This window comes from Bos mutus, chromosome 3, assembly GCF_027580195.1.
Source record: "Bos mutus isolate GX-2022 chromosome 3, NWIPB_WYAK_1.1, whole genome shotgun sequence".
Lineage (NCBI taxonomy): Eukaryota > Metazoa > Chordata > Mammalia > Artiodactyla > Bovidae > Bos > Bos mutus.
The window spans coordinates 100,385,160-100,404,392 of NC_091619.1; the positions used below are offsets into that span (position 1 = coordinate 100,385,160).

At 43.2% G+C, this 19,233-nt stretch overlaps 1 protein-coding gene and 1 non-coding gene across 2 annotated transcripts in view; one reads left to right on the forward strand and one right to left on the reverse strand.

Moving 5' to 3' along the window:
- Positions 1 to 784: 784 nt before the first annotated feature.
- LOC138987341 (small nucleolar RNA SNORA42/SNORA80 family) lies at positions 785 to 918 on the reverse strand. Its single transcript, XR_011463827.1, has one exon. It is a non-coding gene; the product is annotated as a small nucleolar RNA SNORA42/SNORA80 family (small nucleolar RNA).
- A 1,842-nt stretch (positions 919 to 2,760) lies between these two features.
- The window catches only part of SMAP2 (small ArfGAP2), a 49,962-nt gene continuing 33,489 nt past the window's right edge, over positions 2,761 to 19,233 (forward strand). Inside the window, exon 1 of the mRNA XM_005898629.3 lies at positions 2,761 to 3,293. Within this exon, the coding sequence (XP_005898691.1) occupies positions 3,191 to 3,293 (103 nt within the window). The 5' untranslated portion in view covers positions 2,761 to 3,190. The remainder of the gene's footprint in view (positions 3,294 to 19,233) is intronic.

Consider the following 19,233-nt stretch of genomic DNA (forward strand, 5'->3'; position numbering starts at 1 on the left):
TGGAAGGGGGAAAGTAGAAGTAGTGACAGATTTTCTTTTCTTGGGCTGCAGTCCATAGAGTCACAACTCTTTGTGACTCTATGGACTGCAGCCCAAGAAAAACTTGCCTGGAGAATCCCAGGGACGGCAGAGCCTTGTGGGCTGCCGTCATGGGGTCGCGCAGAGTCGGACACGACTGACGCAACTTAGCAGCAGCAGCAGTAGTGACTAAACAACAACTACTCCAAAGAGTAGAGTGAAGGATCAAATTAACTAAAATTAGACTAAAGCAAAAAGTCTATTTGCATAGTGTTGGGATGAAGATGAGAATTTGAACTAAGGCACGGTGATCACAATTTACTGGGTAAGCCTGAGCCTTTCTTTCATCTTTTGAGACTCTGTTTCATCATTTTTTTGAAAAATTGTTATGTTAATATTATTACTTATCCTGTTGGGGCTTTCTCTGGATTATGATAGATAACATAAGCAAAAACTCTGACAGTACTAAGGCTGTGGGATCATAGAGATCTAGGTTAAAAATCCCAGCTCTACTACTCCCTAGATGAAGGAGTTTATTATTCTAAGTCTCAGTTTGCTCATTAGTAAAAGAAGTGTTAAAATAAGAAAATCTAAGTACGTTAATGTAAGAAAAATGATTACAAATGGGATGTCGGTTGAGAATATTAGCTTCAGAGGAAGGCAGAATTCCTTCTAGAGAAAGAACTGAGAATTTGTTTAGGAAAAATACCTTAATGAACTTATGTGTTTATGAAAGTCAAATCTTTATTTATTTTTTTTCTCTTCACCCTGTACAACCGCTTTCAGTGCTCACAGCCCACAGGTAAAGAGACTGGGCAATGGTTCGAGGCTGTTTTCTCTGGCATGGGTACACTATGAGAGGCCCACAGAGGAGGACCTGCCATAAATCCATTACCATGCTTTGAAAGTCAAATCTTTAGAAGGAAAGACGTTTAGACAGAGAATCAGATTGTTTTGATTAATACAGTAATAGAAAATTTTAGTTTTTTTCTGATGAAAGTTTTGCTTTGGGGGGAAAGTAATGAGATGGTGTGGTAGTTTAGTAACTAAGTTGTGTCTGACTCTTGCAACCCCATGGACTGTAGCCCACTACGCTCCCCTGTCCATGGGATTTCCTGGGCAAGAATATTGGAGTGGGTTGCCATTTCCTTCTCCAGGGAATCTCCTCAACCCAGGGATTGAAACTGTGTCTCCTGGATTGCAAGTGGATTCTTTACCGCTGAGCCATCAGGGAGGCAAAGAGATGGAGGAAAATTTGACTAGAGATAACTCTGAACATCTGGTCTTACCAGCTTCCCAAATCCACTCTTCCCATAGCAGCCAGATTGACTGCTTAAAACCATTAACTGAATCACATTGTTCCCTCTCATCCCGCCCCAGGACAGTGCCTCATACTTAGAAGTTTCTCAGTAACAGTTTACTAGGTGATTGAAAGAATGAATGAGTGAAGGAAAACATTTGCCAGACGGCAGGTAAGTCCCTAAAGAAAAGGACAGCCATTGAGAAATTCTGTACTTAATCCCCTCTGTAGTAAGGGTGGTTTTAGACAATGATGTTTAATAATCATTTTAATTAGTTATCTATTCTTGTGTTTTGATCTGATTCTTGTGTTTTACTGTAATAGCCCCTCCTCTCCACCTCACCTCTCCAAATAACTTTCAGTAAAGGTCTTCTGCACAAAACTGCACTATTTTGGGAGAACTGAGGAATTAAACAAGAAAGTGTTTAGGCAAAACAATGTCCAAAGATGTCAATAATCATAAGAGGAGACCTAATGAACAGAGAAACCCAGAATTCAGCAGGAGCAGGCATACCAAGTGAGAGGTAACCAGGGGGAGGTTGTGACTGATGTTCCCTTATTCTGTATTAGGAGGTGGTTGTTGTTATCCAGTCACTACATCGTGTCTGACTCTTTGTGACCCCATGGGCTGCAGCACGCCAAGCTTCCCTTTCACCATCTCCAGGAGTTTGCTGAACACATGTCCATTGAGTTGGTGATGCCATTCAACCATCTCATCCTCTGTCACCCCCTTCTCCTCCTGCCCTCAATCTTAGCATCAGGATCTTTTCCAATAAGTCGGATCTTCGCATCACGTGACCGAAGTATTGGAGCTTCAGCTTCAACATCAGTCCTTCCAGTGAATACTCAGGGTTGATTTCCTTTAGGTTGATTTCCTTGCTGTCCAAGGGACACTTAAGAGTCTTATCCAGCACCACAGTTGGAAAGCATCAATTCTTCGGCTTTCAGCCTTTTTTTATGGTTCAACTCTCATACCCATAATGACTACTGGAAAACCATAGCTTTGGCTATATGGACCTCTGTTAAGAGGTTTAGAAGGTAGGACCCTTCTATTTGGCTGTTGAAGGAAAGAATAAGCTTTGGAGCATTCACAACCCAAAGGTTACATAAGGATGGTAAAATTTTAACTCATAGAGAGGTTTGGGGGATTATGTTGGGATCATTCATAGAAAGCGCTCAGCACAGTGCCTGGCACGTGTAAGAGCTCAGTTATTTGTTGTTTCCCTTCACTTTCCTCCACTCCCTCCACCCGCTCTCCGCCTGCTCCATTCATTCTTTTCCAAGGACATGCAGGGGGCGTGCCCAATCCTTCCTCCGCCCCATCCAAGCCCCACCCCTTACTTCTGCCCGGATTGGTTCTTGAGAAGCGGAGCGGAGGGAAGAGCCCAGTCAGGAGCGGTGGGGGCGGGGCGCATGCGCGGGCTGGGCTGGGTGGAGGAGGAGAGGAAGAGCTGCCGGAAGTAGGCGGCCGAGGTGGTGGCAGAGCAGGCGGCAGCTGCCAGGGAAACCGAGGCGCGGGAGCCGTAGCCCGCTGACAGGCAGGCCCGGGGGTCGTCTCTGCGCCCGGCAAAAGCAGGAGGCCCGAGCGTCCCTGTTGCCTGGGCCGAGGGTCCTGCCTGGTCCGGCAGCCTCGTTGGGACCTGGGCCTTTCCCTAAGCCCGCCAGGGGGCGCCGCCCTGAGGGGGGCTGCAGAGTTGGGGGGCAGGCGCGGCTGACTGGAGAAGGGGCGCTGGACTGCGCAAGGGGAGAGGGCTCCCTCGTTCTCAGGAGGTGCCCTGGGCCGGGGACCGGGAGTCCTCACCTCCGGACTGAGGCAGGGGTTTCTGGGGCTAGGAGGGCGCGTCGCCCTCTGCCCCCACCGGCACCCTGGCCATGACGGGCAAATCGGTGAAGGACGTGGATCGGTACCAGGCAGTCCTGGCCAACCTGCTGCTGGAGGAGGATAACAAGTTTTGTGCGGACTGCCAGTCTAAAGGTAGTGCATCCTTCCTTGCGGGCGAGGGGTCCAGTCTCCGGGCGACACGGGGAAGGCGACCTGTGTGGGGAGGGGGGAGGTCTCTAGAGCTTAGGGGGCCCCTACCGTCTAAATGGTAACGCGTGCTACCCTCTTTGAGGAAGCTGCTAGGTGTTCTGGGGCGCCGGGATTGGTGTGGGGAGAGGTTGCGAGGGCGAGTTGTATGGTTGAGGCTAGGCTGGGGGGCGGGGGCGGTGATGGTCGGGGTTGGGGGAAGTGGCATGGTGTGTGCAGGTGAGAATGTCTGTATTTCAGGGCTCTGAATGAGTTCTGCGCCCACTGTCAGTGCGGCTCGCAGCCTTCCACTTGAAACGCTGGGGGTGAACTGCAGCGGGGTGGGGAGGGGGTGGGGAGGAGAGGGAAGTGAGATGACGGGGAGGAAAACTGCTTAAATGGTTTTTAAAGGTGGTGAGCGTGGCTGCCTGCTATTTGGTTAGCAGTTCCTTCTGTCATTTTACAGCCTTGCTGAGATCTAACAGAGTGCTTAGGTGGCTTTCCTCTTCCAGGATGTGTGGAGGGGGGAACTGGCTTATGCAGTGACACAGTGCGGATTTCTAGACAGCCTAGCCCTGGCTTGTGGAGAGTGTTGGAGGCCTGATGTGTGTGTGGTGGCAGGAACTGGCAGATTGTGGCTGTAGTGCAGGATCGGTTTAATCAGTGCAGAGAAGGAAACAAGGGCTCATCGAATTTGTTACTTCCATGGCGATCATCCTTCTAAAGATGAAATATGATCATGGCAGTGTCTTTGTTTTCTGTGCCCTTAAAGATTCATGATTTGGTACAGTTACAAATTAGCATGCAACCAAAGCTTGCTTATTAGTGAAATATTTGCGCTCGAAATTGATAGGTTACAAATATTTTGTTTCCTTATTTTCTTTCTGAATTCTTTGGAATATAAATTGGAGTTGGGAAAATTCCTTTTTTGGTTTGGGAGCTATTGCGAATTTACTTTTGTTCATAACACAGTGAATTCACCTGGATTGTTTGACATATAGCATGTTGGGCATATAGTACACAGCAAAGATCCAAATGTATTTGTCTTTATCAGTATTGAGAAAGGAATTACATGCTTAATTGATACTTTCACTTAATTACCTTTTATTTTGGAGAAGTAAGGTTATATAAGGAGATCGGAGAGAGACATTGATTTGGACCCCTGGTAGTATATTTTAGTGCCCTTTACCAATGGGTAAATGGCATGTGCCATTAGGAAAGTAGATCCCCCGACTTCTTTCCTGAATTTTTGCATTGGCAAAAATTCATTTTAAAAAGTATTGTAGAATAAGGTTATGTTGAGTAGGTTAATTTCTTATAGTTGACTTTCATGAGATCTTCTGCTAGCTCTATGGGAAGATTTGGCTTAAAATTTGGGAGTATATCTCTTTGGCTTGACTCAAATTCCCTTGTGTCCTCAGTTGACAGATCTTGAGTCGCAGTGGAACAACCCACTGAGTGAGCACTGCTCCGTTTGGGGAGTCAGATACCATTTTGATAATCGGTACCACCCCACCCCCCATTTCCCATACCACTCTTGTACTTACTCATATTCCAACAAAACATAGCACATGGAAGAGAGGTTGATTCATCACCTCCAAATTTTCTGTTGCTCTTTATTGACAGAATTACTGGGGATCAGGTAATAAAACATTAGTTAGTTCATTCTTAATGAGAGATGGTAACTGCTGGCCTGTAAACTTTATTAACTAATTTTGATAGTAGAATCCTGGGTCCTGAAATGACTTCTTTTCATGAATTAGCTTTACATTTTGGCCTGATGGCTTCAGTGACTTGGCCATTCTATTAAAATTGAGATGACAATGTGTCAGTCAGTCATCGTTCGGTTCAAGTCAGTAAGATATTTGTGGCCTCAGTTTTTGCAGTTTATGTGTTAGCTAGCCCTTGTACTCTTTGAACTCCTCCCATTCATTTTCCCGCTCCTTTTTCCTGACTGTGGTTGTCGTAATGGTCATGTGGACAAATGTCAGATGGTGGAAGGAAGAGACACTTGAATCCGTAGATTAAGTTATCTCTTAGCTCTGGTAAAAAACACTTTTAGTGGGAGGAGGAATTTTAAAGCTGCAGGCTAAAATGAGGTTTGTACTTGGGTATTTATCTGTAGGTCTCATGTCCTTTCTTACTTAGAAAATTGAGAGCTTAATTGTGTAGGACCTGGTGAGTGATTGCTTACTAATCCATTAACATAAAATCAGATGATGTAACCCTGAACTGCAGACCTATGAACAGGTATTTTTGTAATGTTTCAAAATACCTCTGGCAGTAATTCTTTAAAAAACATTGTATACTGATTTAAGAATGATGTTATAAGATACGTAATTTGAGTATCAGAATAGAGAATAAATGTGTTCTCTTTGTGTAGTATAAGTTTTGTTGGTTCTGGGTTTTTTTGTTTTTGTTTTTAACTCTCTTGAGCATAAGACTCACAAGTTTCCTGTACCTCCAAGGCATTGAAATAATTTAAGTGGGAATGGAGGCCACTTTGGTACTGCCTTTAAAGCAAATGCTTCAACTTGCTTTAAGCTGAAAGATATGGTTTCATCACCCAAAGCCTTTAACTTACTGTGACCTTTAGGGTAAAATTTTGGGCTGACTTGAAGTTGTGGTAGAAGAGAGGACAAACATACTGAAAACTTCAGATATGTTGATGGTTAACTCCACCTTGCTGAGGCCAGGCCGCGTGTTTGGAGGTTTAGTCTGTAGCTCTGCAGTTCCACGTTTTGTCTGTATGCCTGGAATAACTCCTAATCAGCCTCTTCAGAGAGTGGTTTAAACTGGACACTATCCTATTTAGCATGAAAGGATCTACCTTTCTGATGACCTGAATACTTATGTCCAATGTTGGGATGTTCCTTTCTCAGTATCAAGGTTCGTGAAAAAAATAGAGCTGTTTAATGAGCAAAGAATTAGAATGGAAGAAATTTGATGGTCTTGAGGAAATTTACTTTCAACTGTGAAATACCACATAGAATTCTGGAGTCTGACAAAAAGTCTGTAATACCTTTTTACTGCTCTGTTCTTCTACACTCCATCTCGGAAATGTTTCACTTCAAATCACCTGGCCACTGCCTTTGTTCCAGTGCCTAGTACGTGTTCTTAAATTCAGATTTCCTTTTTGAAAAACCACTTTTATGTGGTTCAAAATTCAAAAAGTTCAAAAGGGAATGTATTCAGTGAAAAGTTGTTTTCCTGTCCCTGATCCCTTAACCAGCTTTTCCCAGTGCTTCTGGAGGTAACCACTGTTGGTAATTTATTACGTGACTTTTAAGAGATGATACATACATAGACAACTTCATTTAAATATATTCCTTTTCAGTGCTTTTATGCAAATAATAGCATGTTACCCAAAGTCCATGGCACCCTGCATTCTTTTTCTTCTTCTTTAATATTTACGTATTTATTTTTTTTTGGCTGCATCGGGTCTTAGTTGAAGCCCGCGGGATCTTTCATTGTGGTGCTCAGGCTGAGTAGTTGCAGCACGTCCAGTAGTTGGAGCACACAGGTTTAGTTGCCCTGCAGCATACGGGATCTTTGTTCCCTGACCAGAGATTGAACCTGCATCCCTGCATTAGCAGGCAGATTTTTAATCACTGGACCATCAGGGAAGTCCCAACCTTTCACTTTTTCAATCAAGTGTATAACATGAAGGGCATGGAGATTCCCTCTCCATGCACCGTAAGGAGTGTCCCCAGGGTTTAAAGTTGAAAGATATGCATGATTTGGAAACATCTGCTCTCGCTGAAGTCATCTTAGGCAGTGTCCTAGCCCCCGTCCATAGCACCTGTAAGCTCACCTTTCAGGTGCAAAGAATCAGAGCTGTAGACTTTTAAAAATATGTATTTATTTATTTATTTTTGACCTCTTCAGATCTTAGTTGCCCCAAGGCATGTGGGATCTTAGTTCCCCAACCAGGGATCAAACCCACATCCCCTGCATTGGAAGACAGATTCTTCCAATGGAAGGACTTCCAATGGAAGTCACTGGACCACCAAGGAAGTCCCAGAGCTGTAGACTTTTGTTGGAAAGTGGAAGTCACGTCTGACTCTTTGTGACCCCATAGACTATACAGTCCATGGAATTCTCCAGGCCAGAATACTGGAGTGGGTAGCCTTTCCCTTCTCCAGGGGAATCTTCCCAACCCAGGGATTGAACCTAGGTCTCCCGCATTGCGTGTGGATTCTTTACCAGCTGAGCCACAAGGGAAACCCAAGAATACTGGAGTGGGTAGCCTATCCTTTCTCCAGGAGATCTTCCTGACCCAGGAATCGAACTGGGGTCTCCTGCATTGCAGGCAGATTCTTTATCAATTGAGCTATCAGGGAAGCCCTTTGATGTTGGAACATCCAGTTAAACTCTATCATTCTGCTTATTTTAGCTTTGGGACCTTCAGCACACCACCTAAGTTTCTCAGTTTAATTTTCCTCATTTGAAAAATAAAAATGCCTTGTAAACTAAAGTGTTACACACATGTAAGCACTATTTATCATTACTATTGCTGAACTCATTTATTTCATCTTAATTTTATTCATTCATTCCACTTTCAGACTTTATTCCCTTAAATACCCTAGTTACTGGAAGCCACAGTTAGAATGACTCACTGAATAACTCACTGAATAGAAAACTCATCTAGTTTTTAAGCCAAAACCATTTCCTATATTTGATTCTAACTCTGGTAAATTCATCTCTAGTTTTGCTTTACTTTTGTTTTCTGTCAATAGCTAAATCATTGCTTGTTGAATATCATTCCCTAGAACATGAACATTGCTATCAGTTTTTAATTATTTTAGCTGTATCTGTGGCACCTTTTAAGAGATTTTTATCTTAATTGCCACAGACCTGGACAGTAGAAGGTATTTTCCTTCCATCTCTAGTTAGACACCCTTCTCCAGCCAAGATCAAATAACTCTCAGTCCTTTTACAGCTCATGCACCTTAACTCTGACCATTGTAGTTAGGCTGACAGAGTTTTACTGAAAGTAATTAAAGTCCCTGTTAGGTTGTCATTTATTTTATTTTATTTATTTATTTGATTGCGTAGGGTCTTGGTTGAGGCACACCAGATCTTGGCTGTAGCTCACAGGCTTAGGTGCCATGCGGCATGTGGGATCTTAGTTCCCTGACAAGGGATTGAACCCACATGCCCTGCACTGCAAGGCAGATCCTTTTTTCTTTTTTTAAATGATTTATTTGTTTGTGCTGGGTCTTAGTTGAGACACTCGGGATCTTTAGCTGTGGTATGTGGAATCCAGTTCCCTGACCAGGGATGGAACCCAGGCCCCCTGCATTGGGAGTGCAGAATCGTAGCCACTGGACCGCTAGGGAAGTCCTGCAAGGCAGATTCGTAACCACTGGACCACCAGGGAAGTCCCTAGGTTGTCCTTTAACATCCACTTATTCAAACTGTTCCCTGGGAGACATTTTCCTATTAGTTCTCTCTGTCCTTTAAATATCATCTGGTAGCAGTGGGATAGAAAGTACAAAATGCCTTGTCTTCTGAGAGTGCAGTCCCACACTGTATGTATTCATTCAGAAAATGCTCTTAAGCACCTGCTTTGTGTCAGACACTACCAAGACATGTAGATTAAAAGATAGGGCCTTTGGTCTCAGGGATTTTATAGTCTAATGAGCAAGCAGATGTGTAAACAGATAAATGATGCAATGTAGTAATTATCATTGTAGCATTGTGTACAGGGAGAAATGAAAGCGCTGAAGAAAGCAAGCGAGTCTGCTTAGGAAGTCATGGCTCAGAGAGACAAGTAGGCTATGTCTTGAATGGTAAGCATGATTTTGTCAGGTGAATTTAGGGGACTTGCATTCCAAGCCGAGGAAGAAGAACGTGCAAAGCCTCAAGACGTGCTGTAATGTGTGTGTGAGATTCTTTGGTATAGTCTCACTACATGTTGGGGATTGACAAGGGCTAAGGTAGGCAGAGACACGTCAGACTAGCTCTGTAGTTGACTTGCTGTGTGGCATTGAAATTATGAATATGCATTAGACTCTCTGTTATGTAAGAAACCCACAGTATTGGAAGTCCACCTGCTACTCAGATGGAGTTGTAAATATAGCAAACATGAAATGTTTTCTAACTGCTGAGTGGTAAGGAAGGTCAGAGTATCGTGCCCACTAGATCTCCCTTCATGAGTACCTTCATTTATCTTGTGAAGTCTAGTGAAATGCCAGCCGTCGATGTCATGCTGTTTCTGGAGCTGATGACGTTGGATTTTTGAAGCTGAGCATGCTCTCACACTCAAGCAGTCTAAGAATATTTCACGCAAGCCCTTGGCTGTTCAGTGCTTGTGTGTGTGTTCAGTCGTGTCTGACTCTTTGCGACCCCATGGACTGTAGCCCTCCAGGCTTCTCTGCCCATGGAATTTTCCAGGCAAGAATACTGGAGTGGGTTACCTTTTGCTTCTCCAGGGAATCTTCGCAACCCAGGGATTGAACCTTTATCTCTTGTGTCTCCTGTATTTGGCAGGCGGATTCTTTACCTTGAGCGCCACTTGGGAAGCCGGATGTGTAAACAACAGGCAGCTGCAGCCACATCTCAGTATACCTTTCAGCAAATCTATTGCTTTTAAATAAATCAGAAAACTACCTTCTTTCTGCATGTTTCCTCTGAGATCGTGGTATGTAGGTGGCAGCTTTCTTGGGCAGAGTCGTCTGTGTAACTGTTCACCACATGAGTCATTGTTTCTGTTCAGCCTAAAAATTCCATCTTGGAAATAATGTCATGCAGTTGGAGACCACAACACTTGACTCGTTAATGTGCATTGTGGCTGGCTTTGTATGTGATACTGGAAGCTACCTGCGCCATAGGGAGGAGATAAAGTGACATTAAATGGACTCAAACTCAATTCCTCCAAGTAATAGCTCCTCTGAAAAAGATACCCAGCAAGACTCTGCATCAAACACTCATGTGTTTTTCATTTAAGCATACAGCGCTTAACTTTTATTATTGTGTCTGCCTAAATCCTTATCACAGTTATATTTTTGTTTGAGCAAGTTGCCAGTTTAAGTAGATACTAACTTTGAAGAAGTTCTATACTGGCCCCTGGAATGTGACAGTTCAGCATACCACACTGAAAAGGTAGGAACCAAGTCTCTGTGGAGCAGAACCCCTTAAAGTTAATTCACTTTTACCAAATTCCTCTATTTTTAAAGAAATATTCCTCTGCTAGTTAACTTCTTAAAATTGTAATTTGCCACAGTTCACTAGAAAGTAAGCCGCATGAGGGCAGGAGTTTTGTGCCTGTTTTGTTCAATATAGTATTCCCAGGACCTAGTATGGTCAGTTCAGTTCAGTTCAGTTGCTCAGTCATGTCCGACTCTTTGCAACCCCATGAATCGCAGCACGCCAGGCTGTCAGGCTCTCAGTAAATATTTGCTTGAATGATACAAATCCTTTGTTTCTTATTAAAAGAAATCCTTTATAACTTATCTGAATATTTGTGTAATTCTTAGGAAATCTAAGTTTTTAAAATATATTTAAAAGTCATGGACCCTTCAGAGAAACAGAAAACACTACAGGAGATACAAGCTGAGGGACTTTAATATCGAATAGGTTCCATAGGTGATAAAAGGGCCAAGAAGGTCAGTGGGCTGGTGAGACAAGGCAGAGATTGGCAACACCTGGGACCTCCTATGCCCTAAGGAAATTAGAAGGTGCTGAAGTCAGCAAAGGCCAGAAGCCTGAGCCATCTGCTGGGACCAAGAAGAGTGGAAAGAAAAGCTGTCTGGTGGAAGCTGGAACTCGGACCAAGTAAGATAGAGAGTGTTACCCTGGCTTCCCCCCTTCTCCTGCCTCTTATCCTTATCAGTGCCTCCCATTGATGGAACTTACCAAGAAATTAGTTGGCAGGGGAGCCTGGGAGATGTAGTTCCCCGTGATAGTGTGGAGGAAGGGGAGGATCCAAGTTGAGACAGGCAAAGGCACTTAAATCTCCAAGATGCAGTTCTTTCTGCTTGTAAGAAAACAGTTGAGTTATTTTGGACAAAGGATAAGAAGGGTGTTCAGGCCAGTGCTTCTAAAGGAGCTTAACTGTTGCCAAAACAATAATTAGTCCTGGGAAGTAATGTTACAACTCAGTCATTGCCTGTTTAATTAGGATGCATGACTTCTGTGGAATCTGTATTTGACTTTCTGTTTCTACCAGGAGCAGTTTATCGTTTGGTTACTTGGAAAATAAGTTCCCACCCTGCTAATTCTGGGAAGACTTAGGCATGATGTGTATACACTGAGTTTGTCCCATCCACAACTAAAAACTCGAGTCGGTATCACTTAAGATATGCAAAGAGTTTTGAGGATTGCAGCCTTAAAACGTGGTACGGATTAGACTTTTCTGATTGTTACGCTGGAGCCAATTTTCCTTGTGTTGGGTATCTCTTTAAATAGTTTTGATTGGTTTGTCTGTTCCCCTCCCTCAGCAAGCTCAGATCAGTTAGCACTGGGTGAGAGAGGAGATCACCGGACACACAGTCTTCTCTGTTGTTGTTGCCCAGTCCCCTCGTCGCGTCCGTCTCTGCAACCCCATGGACTGAAGTCTGCCAGGCCTCTCTGTTCCTCACCGTCTCCCGAAGTTTGCCGAAGTTCGCTGTCTTCTATACTAGACCTGAAAAATATTTTGTCTTATTCAGAAGGTTGCTGCTGTTCCTTGTAAAGACAAGGCTTCTCAGGTTATTGCTGCCAGTTTTCTTGATGATGAGCTGTTTAATGAGTTATGTGATACGAGTTGAGCGCTTTGTAGAAGTGCTTTTTTTGTCAATCGGGTCACCTGCCTTTGGGCGCCTGCCACATTATTGGAATTGGTGGAACTAGGCCAGCAAGGGTTTTTCAGTGGAGTGTGAGTATGTTTGCTTTTAGGTGGTTCTTTTCCTGCAGAAGCTATGGATAAGGACCTCTCATTGAGTAAAGTTACCAGTGGTAAAAATTGCATAGGTTTCACTGTTTTTCTCTTCTTTTCCAAAAATTAGTTTCCTCATAGCAGGTACTACTATAATTCACGCATGTGATTGAAGTGTAATTTGGTAGTGTAAAAAGCATATCTCTTCCCAGAGTACCAGTTCTTCCCAGCCAGCCCCTTTCACCTTAAGAGGTACACTTATGTGGTTTTGAAGCCTCGTGTTTAATAATTGCAATATTTCACTACTGTATTTGACTCTTCCATTTTCCAAACTTTCTCCTTTCCTACCCCACTCTTCTGGATCCTGTATTTCCCCCACAGGCTGTGTGGATGCTGGTCCATTGATGGCTGAACTGCAGGTTTCTTCCCAGTGGAAAACCCCAGAGATGAGCCAAATCTGCCTTCAGCTGTGGCCACCCATCAGCGTAAGGTCACCCTGGTGGTCGTCTTCAGTTTGTGCATCACACCCCTGAAACCCCCATGCTCCCTCTTGTGTGGCTGGAACTTGTCCCGGGTTCCCACCTCTGCAGCCTGTTGCTGGGATTTTGTTGTCGCTGCTTGTTTTCAAACAATGTTAAGTAGCTTTTTAACCATTTTTGTTGACCATAGCCCTCTTTTCCCCATTTGTATATTTCCTATGGGTATTCTGGTTTGCTTTTTAAATAGCTGTTGGATATGGTTTATTTAGAAAGTACTGGATTTCATAAGTCCACTTGGAAAATGCTTTGTTTATCCTTACTTAATTTCAAGTCAAAAATTACAAAAAGAACTGTCTTAATCAGAAACAACGAGAACCAGATCCCTCAGGCTTCATGTCCTTTCTCCTCACCCAAGGAACAAACGTGTAACCTTTTCCATTTTATGATGTAGTGAAAATAATAGAGCAAATACAGGAGGAGGAGAGACCTAGTCTCAGCTGCAGCTGATAAGCCTGTCCCCGCATAGAGATGTGCGGAAATAGAGCACCTTTTCTTTCCCTTTATTGCAAACAGCCACCCTGTCTTTCATGGCGGTTGCTGGTGGTGGGAAGTCCGTAAATATCCCCGCGCCTCTGTCACAGAGCTTACATCTTGAGATGTGGGTTTACATGTTAATCCTACAGTGTTATTTCCTGAATGCACACACAGTGAATTTTAACTTCTTCCTCTTTTCTTATCTTAATGGAAGTCCCCTCTGTGTGTGTGTGTGTTTGTGTGTGTAAATTTAGAAATGAGTTCTCTAGTGTTTCAAGTCTTGAGTTAAAAATTGTCCTAATATTATTTAGATGGTTTTTGTTCTAGTGCCTTCAAAAAATAATCACCTACAGAATTTTCCATCCTGTGCTGTTGATGGAGGGGACATTGGTGTCTTTTCATGTTGACACTTTACCACTTGGGTTATAACTGACCCAAGGCCTCTGATGAGAAAGAGGAAGGAAACTCCCTATTCTTATCATGATGCTTGTGTTCAAAATAGCTGGAAACAATGGACTTAATGGAGACCATTTGAAGTGTGACAGCCGATTTGAAAAAGAAAGAATGAAAAGACTCAGCCTCTTCTGCTGTATGGAAAGCGTTTTTATTGTGAGAATAGCTGTAAGGGACTGGGAACTTGGTCTCTCCCAAGGTAGATGTCAGGAGATGAGTTAGAGGAACTGTTTCAGACTGAGGGGAATTTTGAGGTCTTTCTGGTAGTGTGAGTGTTGTGTGAACATTCCTAGCTCTCCTGTGAGAGAAAGGAAGCATCATTAAATACAGCATTGGAATCAGGAAGATTCCAGCTCAGCTCCCTTGAGCCTTCTGACTTGGTTTTGAGCCTTGTCTGTGAATAGGCATCTGACACAAGTGACTCAAATTAAGGATCGATGGGAACAGATTCCCAGGACAGTTGTGCTTATTAGCTAAACATGATTAAATGCTATTTCTCTAAAAAAGAAAAACTATCTTTTTCTCATTATGAAAGTTATTCATATTTGTGATGGAAATCATTGGAAAGTATGAAAAAGTATAGTAATGTAGAAGATATTTCATATAATCGTTATCACCCATTTTTACTTAAGCTTATACTACTGTAATATAGTTTTATATCATTGTTGTTTTGCTTAATATTTATCATAAGCATTTTTCCTGACATTAAAAATGTTTAAATGCCTTTATTGTACTCCATTGTTTGAATATATCATTACTCAATTCTTGCCCAGTTGTTGGGCATTTGGGTCTTAAATTTTCAGGGTTATAAAATTTTTTATAACGAGACAATGTGAATTTTGGTGTTGCTGTTAGACTGATGGGTTATTTATGCGTTCAGAGTTGAGTAGTGATGTGTGCCTTCTAATTTTAAGGAGTGGTCAGGGGGTTCTCCGGTTGAGCCCCTGTAGAGACGGCCTTGCTGTGGGGGCTGTCGCTTTGAACTGTCTTATTGTAGTGGACATTTGAGACGGGAGCAGAGAGCTGGGGAGAATCCAGGCTTAACCATAAGGAACAGATTTACAGGATATGATCATAGCAAGATGGGCCAAGATATATTTTTATATCTGACGTGCACGTTGCACATTATGTACTTGATATGTGGAACTGTTCTGTCAGGCCACTGATCAGCATCTTATGCTGTTCATACAGGCCTCCTTCACTTAAACTCAGTCCCCTGGGAAGAAGGATTAGAAGCCCTACTATGGTCGAAAGGGGATAACAGCCACTGGTTTTTGCTTTTGTTTTACAAGGCTTTCTTTAGACTGTGTGTTCCATAAGGACAGGCACCTTGTTCCATGTTTCCCTGATACCTGATGCTCAGCATCTGCTGCATAGCCTCTGTGCTTCTGTAACCATTTTTTTTGGAGTATAATCTGCAACATTGTGTTAGTTTCACATCTACCGCAAAACGATTGAGGACACTCACACACACGTGTGTGTGTATACACATTCTTTTTCATTCTTTTCCATTATAGGTTATTAAAAGATATTAAATATAGTTCCCTGTGCTATACAGCAGGTCCTTGTTTACTATCTTATCTATAGTAGTGTGTATATCTTAATTCCAGACTCCTAATTTATCTTCCTACCCACAAAAATTTTGGTTTTAGGTTGAATTACTTTACATTTGTCCCCAGTATCATCTTTTTCTCCTCTCTTTCCAGTCCGCACTCTCGACTGGGTTGGGTGCAGAATGATGTTTGCTGAATGGGGTAGAGTGTGTTCTGTGGGCATCGTGAACACTCTCCTAGTCATGCATGTTCAGGTCATACTCTTTCTCCTGTTTTATTTTTTGAAAGTCACCTTTATCCTCTCAACTCAGATATTTGAAGCTCTGTGACATTGCAGGAAGCCCAGCAGGTGAATTTCCTGGTGGCTTTGTGACCATTGCTTTTGTGTGCCGTTTCTTCTGTGTGCTCCTGGCATCTGTGCCACGTTGAAAGCTGGAGCCAGTCACAAAGCTAGTACCCTGTCCTTCCCATAGGAGGTTTTAGTGTGACACATCACTGGGTGGGGGGATGTAGCCGCGGTGCGAAACAGAAGGCTGAAACAGTAGTCCTTTAGCCTTTTTTGTGGGATGGGAGTAAATATTTAGACACTGTTCTCAGGTGCTGTAGAAATTCATCAGAACCTTGCAGCGCTTTTAGAAGCTCTCTTTGTCCCGCTGGAACAGGTTTGTCTAATTCCAAGAACCTTGCTTTGGCTCTTTTGAAGCTGTGCTTTTCTTTGAGACCTGCCCTGGGTTCCCCTGCATAAAGTTCCCTTTGCAGGAGCTTTCTATCCACACAGCTGGCATCTTGCCCCACCCCCTTCTGACCTGTACCTCATTATACCCAATTCTGAAACACCTGGCTTGTGAAAGCTTGTAGTGAATGTCTTCCTCTGGAAGGGCAGATCTCCACCTTTGCTCTGCTCCCTTAAGCCAGGGCTGTTTCAATGACTAACATTCTGTGCGTCACTGAACTAACTGGCTGTACTTTGATATTGGATTCATTTCTGTTCTGCTGTTTGTTTAGGAATGGAAGTTCTCTAGCTTTTGCATGCGGTTGTGATGCGATTAAACTGGCACTGGTTTTCCATCTGCTGGGAAAGCTGCACACCGGTGTGGAAGGGAGAAGTTCACATGTCTGTGGTCTCGTGTACGAGCTCATCTGCTGACTCGGAAGGTTTTGTGTAAAGCCTCTCTCTGCCTGTGTGAAAAGCATGAGCTTCCCTTCAAACAACTGAAAAATGAGTTCTGCCTGGCCGCTTGTTCTTCACTGTCCTCCACCTCTGGGCTTCCTCTGAGGAGGAGGACTGTGGGTGAGAAGGGGTGGGAGATGAACCTTCACACACAAGCTCAGGCATTGGGCTTTCCAGGAGCAGAGAGTAAAAAGTATGTGGTAAGAGAAAAGAGCACTTGAAGATCAGGACATCGGTACAGAGACTATTATTGAGCGTCTTCTGTGTATAACACATTTCAGGTGGAAAAAGATGATTCTAATTCCAGTCCAGCTGGTGATTTCTTCCATGAACTTGGGTAAATGACTTGACCTCTCTGGGTCTTAGATTCTCCAGCTGTGCTTGGACTAGATAATCCTTAAAGTTCTTTCCAGCTTTGGAATTCTGTATCTCAGTGTTTATCTCCTTGTTATGGAACAAGAGAGGCAGCTTTTCCACAGGATTGGTATATTCTTATATCTCACATGCTCCAAACTAAATGGCTTAAAATAAAGATGGCTTCTCTCGGGCAGGACTTCCTAACCTGAGCACTATTCGTGTTTGGATACGTTGTTGAGAGGTTGTCCTGTGTAGGAGCTTAGGCAGAACCCCTGGCCTCACCTGTTAGATTCCAGTCCCACTTCCTGCCAGTTGTGACAACTAAAAATGTCTCCAGACACCGACATTGCCACTTGGGGGGAAGTTACTTCATTTGAGAAGTACTGCTGTAGAGGAAGAAGAGTGGGAATGGAGGATTAAGAGCTGTCTCATTGGTCAAGAGCTCTATCGCCCCTCTTTGGTAGCTTATTCTAAAGGTATGCCTCCCCCAAATGGGCAGGCTCACTTTGCATCTTCAGTATTTTTTTCAGGATATGAATAGATACTGGTTGTTGCAAAGAGGAAGTTAAAGCTTTAGCCGGAAGTAACCTAAAGAACTAAATGTCCCCAGAGGGTGAAGACAATAACTTCTGGTGAATCAAGTTAACGTCCGTTTCCTGAAGTGAGGTCATGAGCGATAGGAAATTAGTTTAATTATAATGTCAAGTTTTGAAATATCAGGTCCACCTGGCCTTGAAATAATTGCCCAGCTGTCAGCTCAGTGATCCATCTCTATATGCCTCCTCCCCCCAGCCTGATGAAAGCCATTGAGCTAGTGACTGAAATGTCCTAGCTTTCTTACAAGATCTGGGCTTTATCCTTATTACTTTTGCTACAAAATGTTGGTTTTATTTTATCCTTTTAAAATATTTTAAATTTTTTAACCATTTTTTTGAGGTATAGTTTACAACATTGTGTAGTTTTAGATCTACAGCAAAGTGATTCAGTTATACTTGTGTGTATATATGTGTGTGTGTGTGTGATTCTTTTCCATTATAGATCATTAAAGATACTGAATAGGTTCCTTGTGCTATACAGTAGGTTCTTGTTGTTTATCTTACGTATAGTAGTGTGTATTTGTTAATCCTGGGGCTTTCCAGGTGGCTCAGTGATAAAGAATTTGCCTGTTAAGCAGGAGATGCAGGTTCAATCCTTGTGTCACGAAGATCCCCTGGAGAAGGAAATGGCAACCCACTACAGTGTTCTTGCCTAGGAAATCCCCTGGACAGAGGAGCCTGGCGGGCTACTGTCCATGGGGTCACGGAAGAGTCAGACACAACTGAGCGGCTGAGCTTGCACTTTATCTTTGTCCCCAGTGTCATCTTTTTCTCATCTCTTTTCAGTCCACACTCTTGACTAGGTTGGGTGCAGAATGATGCTGTTTGCTGGTTGGGGTAGAGCGTGCTCTGTGAGCATCCTTGCTGGGATGTTCTGGGATCCCAGATCCATGACACTTGAGCCTGTGTCAGTCTCTGTCCCTCAGTCCTGGCAGGCTCTCTGTTCCATTCCAGCTGAGCCTCTGTGGGAGTAATTGGCCACACGGAGCCTTCAAGCCAAACAATTGTTTGTACTCAGATAGTCTCACTGTTTAGCTCCTAATGAAATAATCTCCTTCCTGCCCCCAATGAAAGCAGCTCTTTTTTATCTCCTCCCTCCCCTTTTCAGAGAAGCCTCGCCTCAGCTACCACTCTTCTAGCTTATTCATAAATGCTTTAAGCAGGGTCTTTGTGTAGAGGAAATTAGCTAGAGCCAAAATATCCCGGCTAACCGGGATACAAGGAACATTAAGGACACCCTTCTTCCTAATTTTCTGTGTAGGATATTTAAATCACCTTTGTGTGGTTCAATAATAAGGAATTCAAACCTCAGGTCCACATAGGAGAAATACTCATACTAGGTTTTTAAAAAGTATGCCGACTTAGGCAGTTGTTACCTAAAGGAGATGACAAAATAAAAACATATAAAACCCAGCAACAGAAAAACTGTAGATGAGTGCCATAGGAGTACTGAGAGAGTCAGAATAGGAAGGAAAAAAGACTTGCTGGAGAAAGTGGATGGAGCAAGGTTTTCACAAAATGATGTTTTGCAAGTAACAGCTCACGTAGAGTTGTTTGTGAGCTATATTAAGTTCATCTAGAAAGTGTAAGTAATCCAGTTTTCCTTACTTATCAAAACTGAGAACCTCCAAAACGTAAATCCAGGAAAGAGAATCCACAGGTAGAGATGGAAAGGTGTCCAGGTGACCCCAGCGTGCCCTGCTTCTCTTTCTGTTGTCGTATACTTCTCCTGGATTATTAATGCTCTCAGCACACTGCTGCCTCTGCTCTAAAGCTCTGGTTCGTACATAGACACAGATCATTTCCTTTGATTCTTTGCTCTTAGCCCTGTTAGCACCATTCAGAACTCTGAGTACAAAGAGGGAGCGAAAAGAGAACTTACCACAAAATATATGAAACTGAAA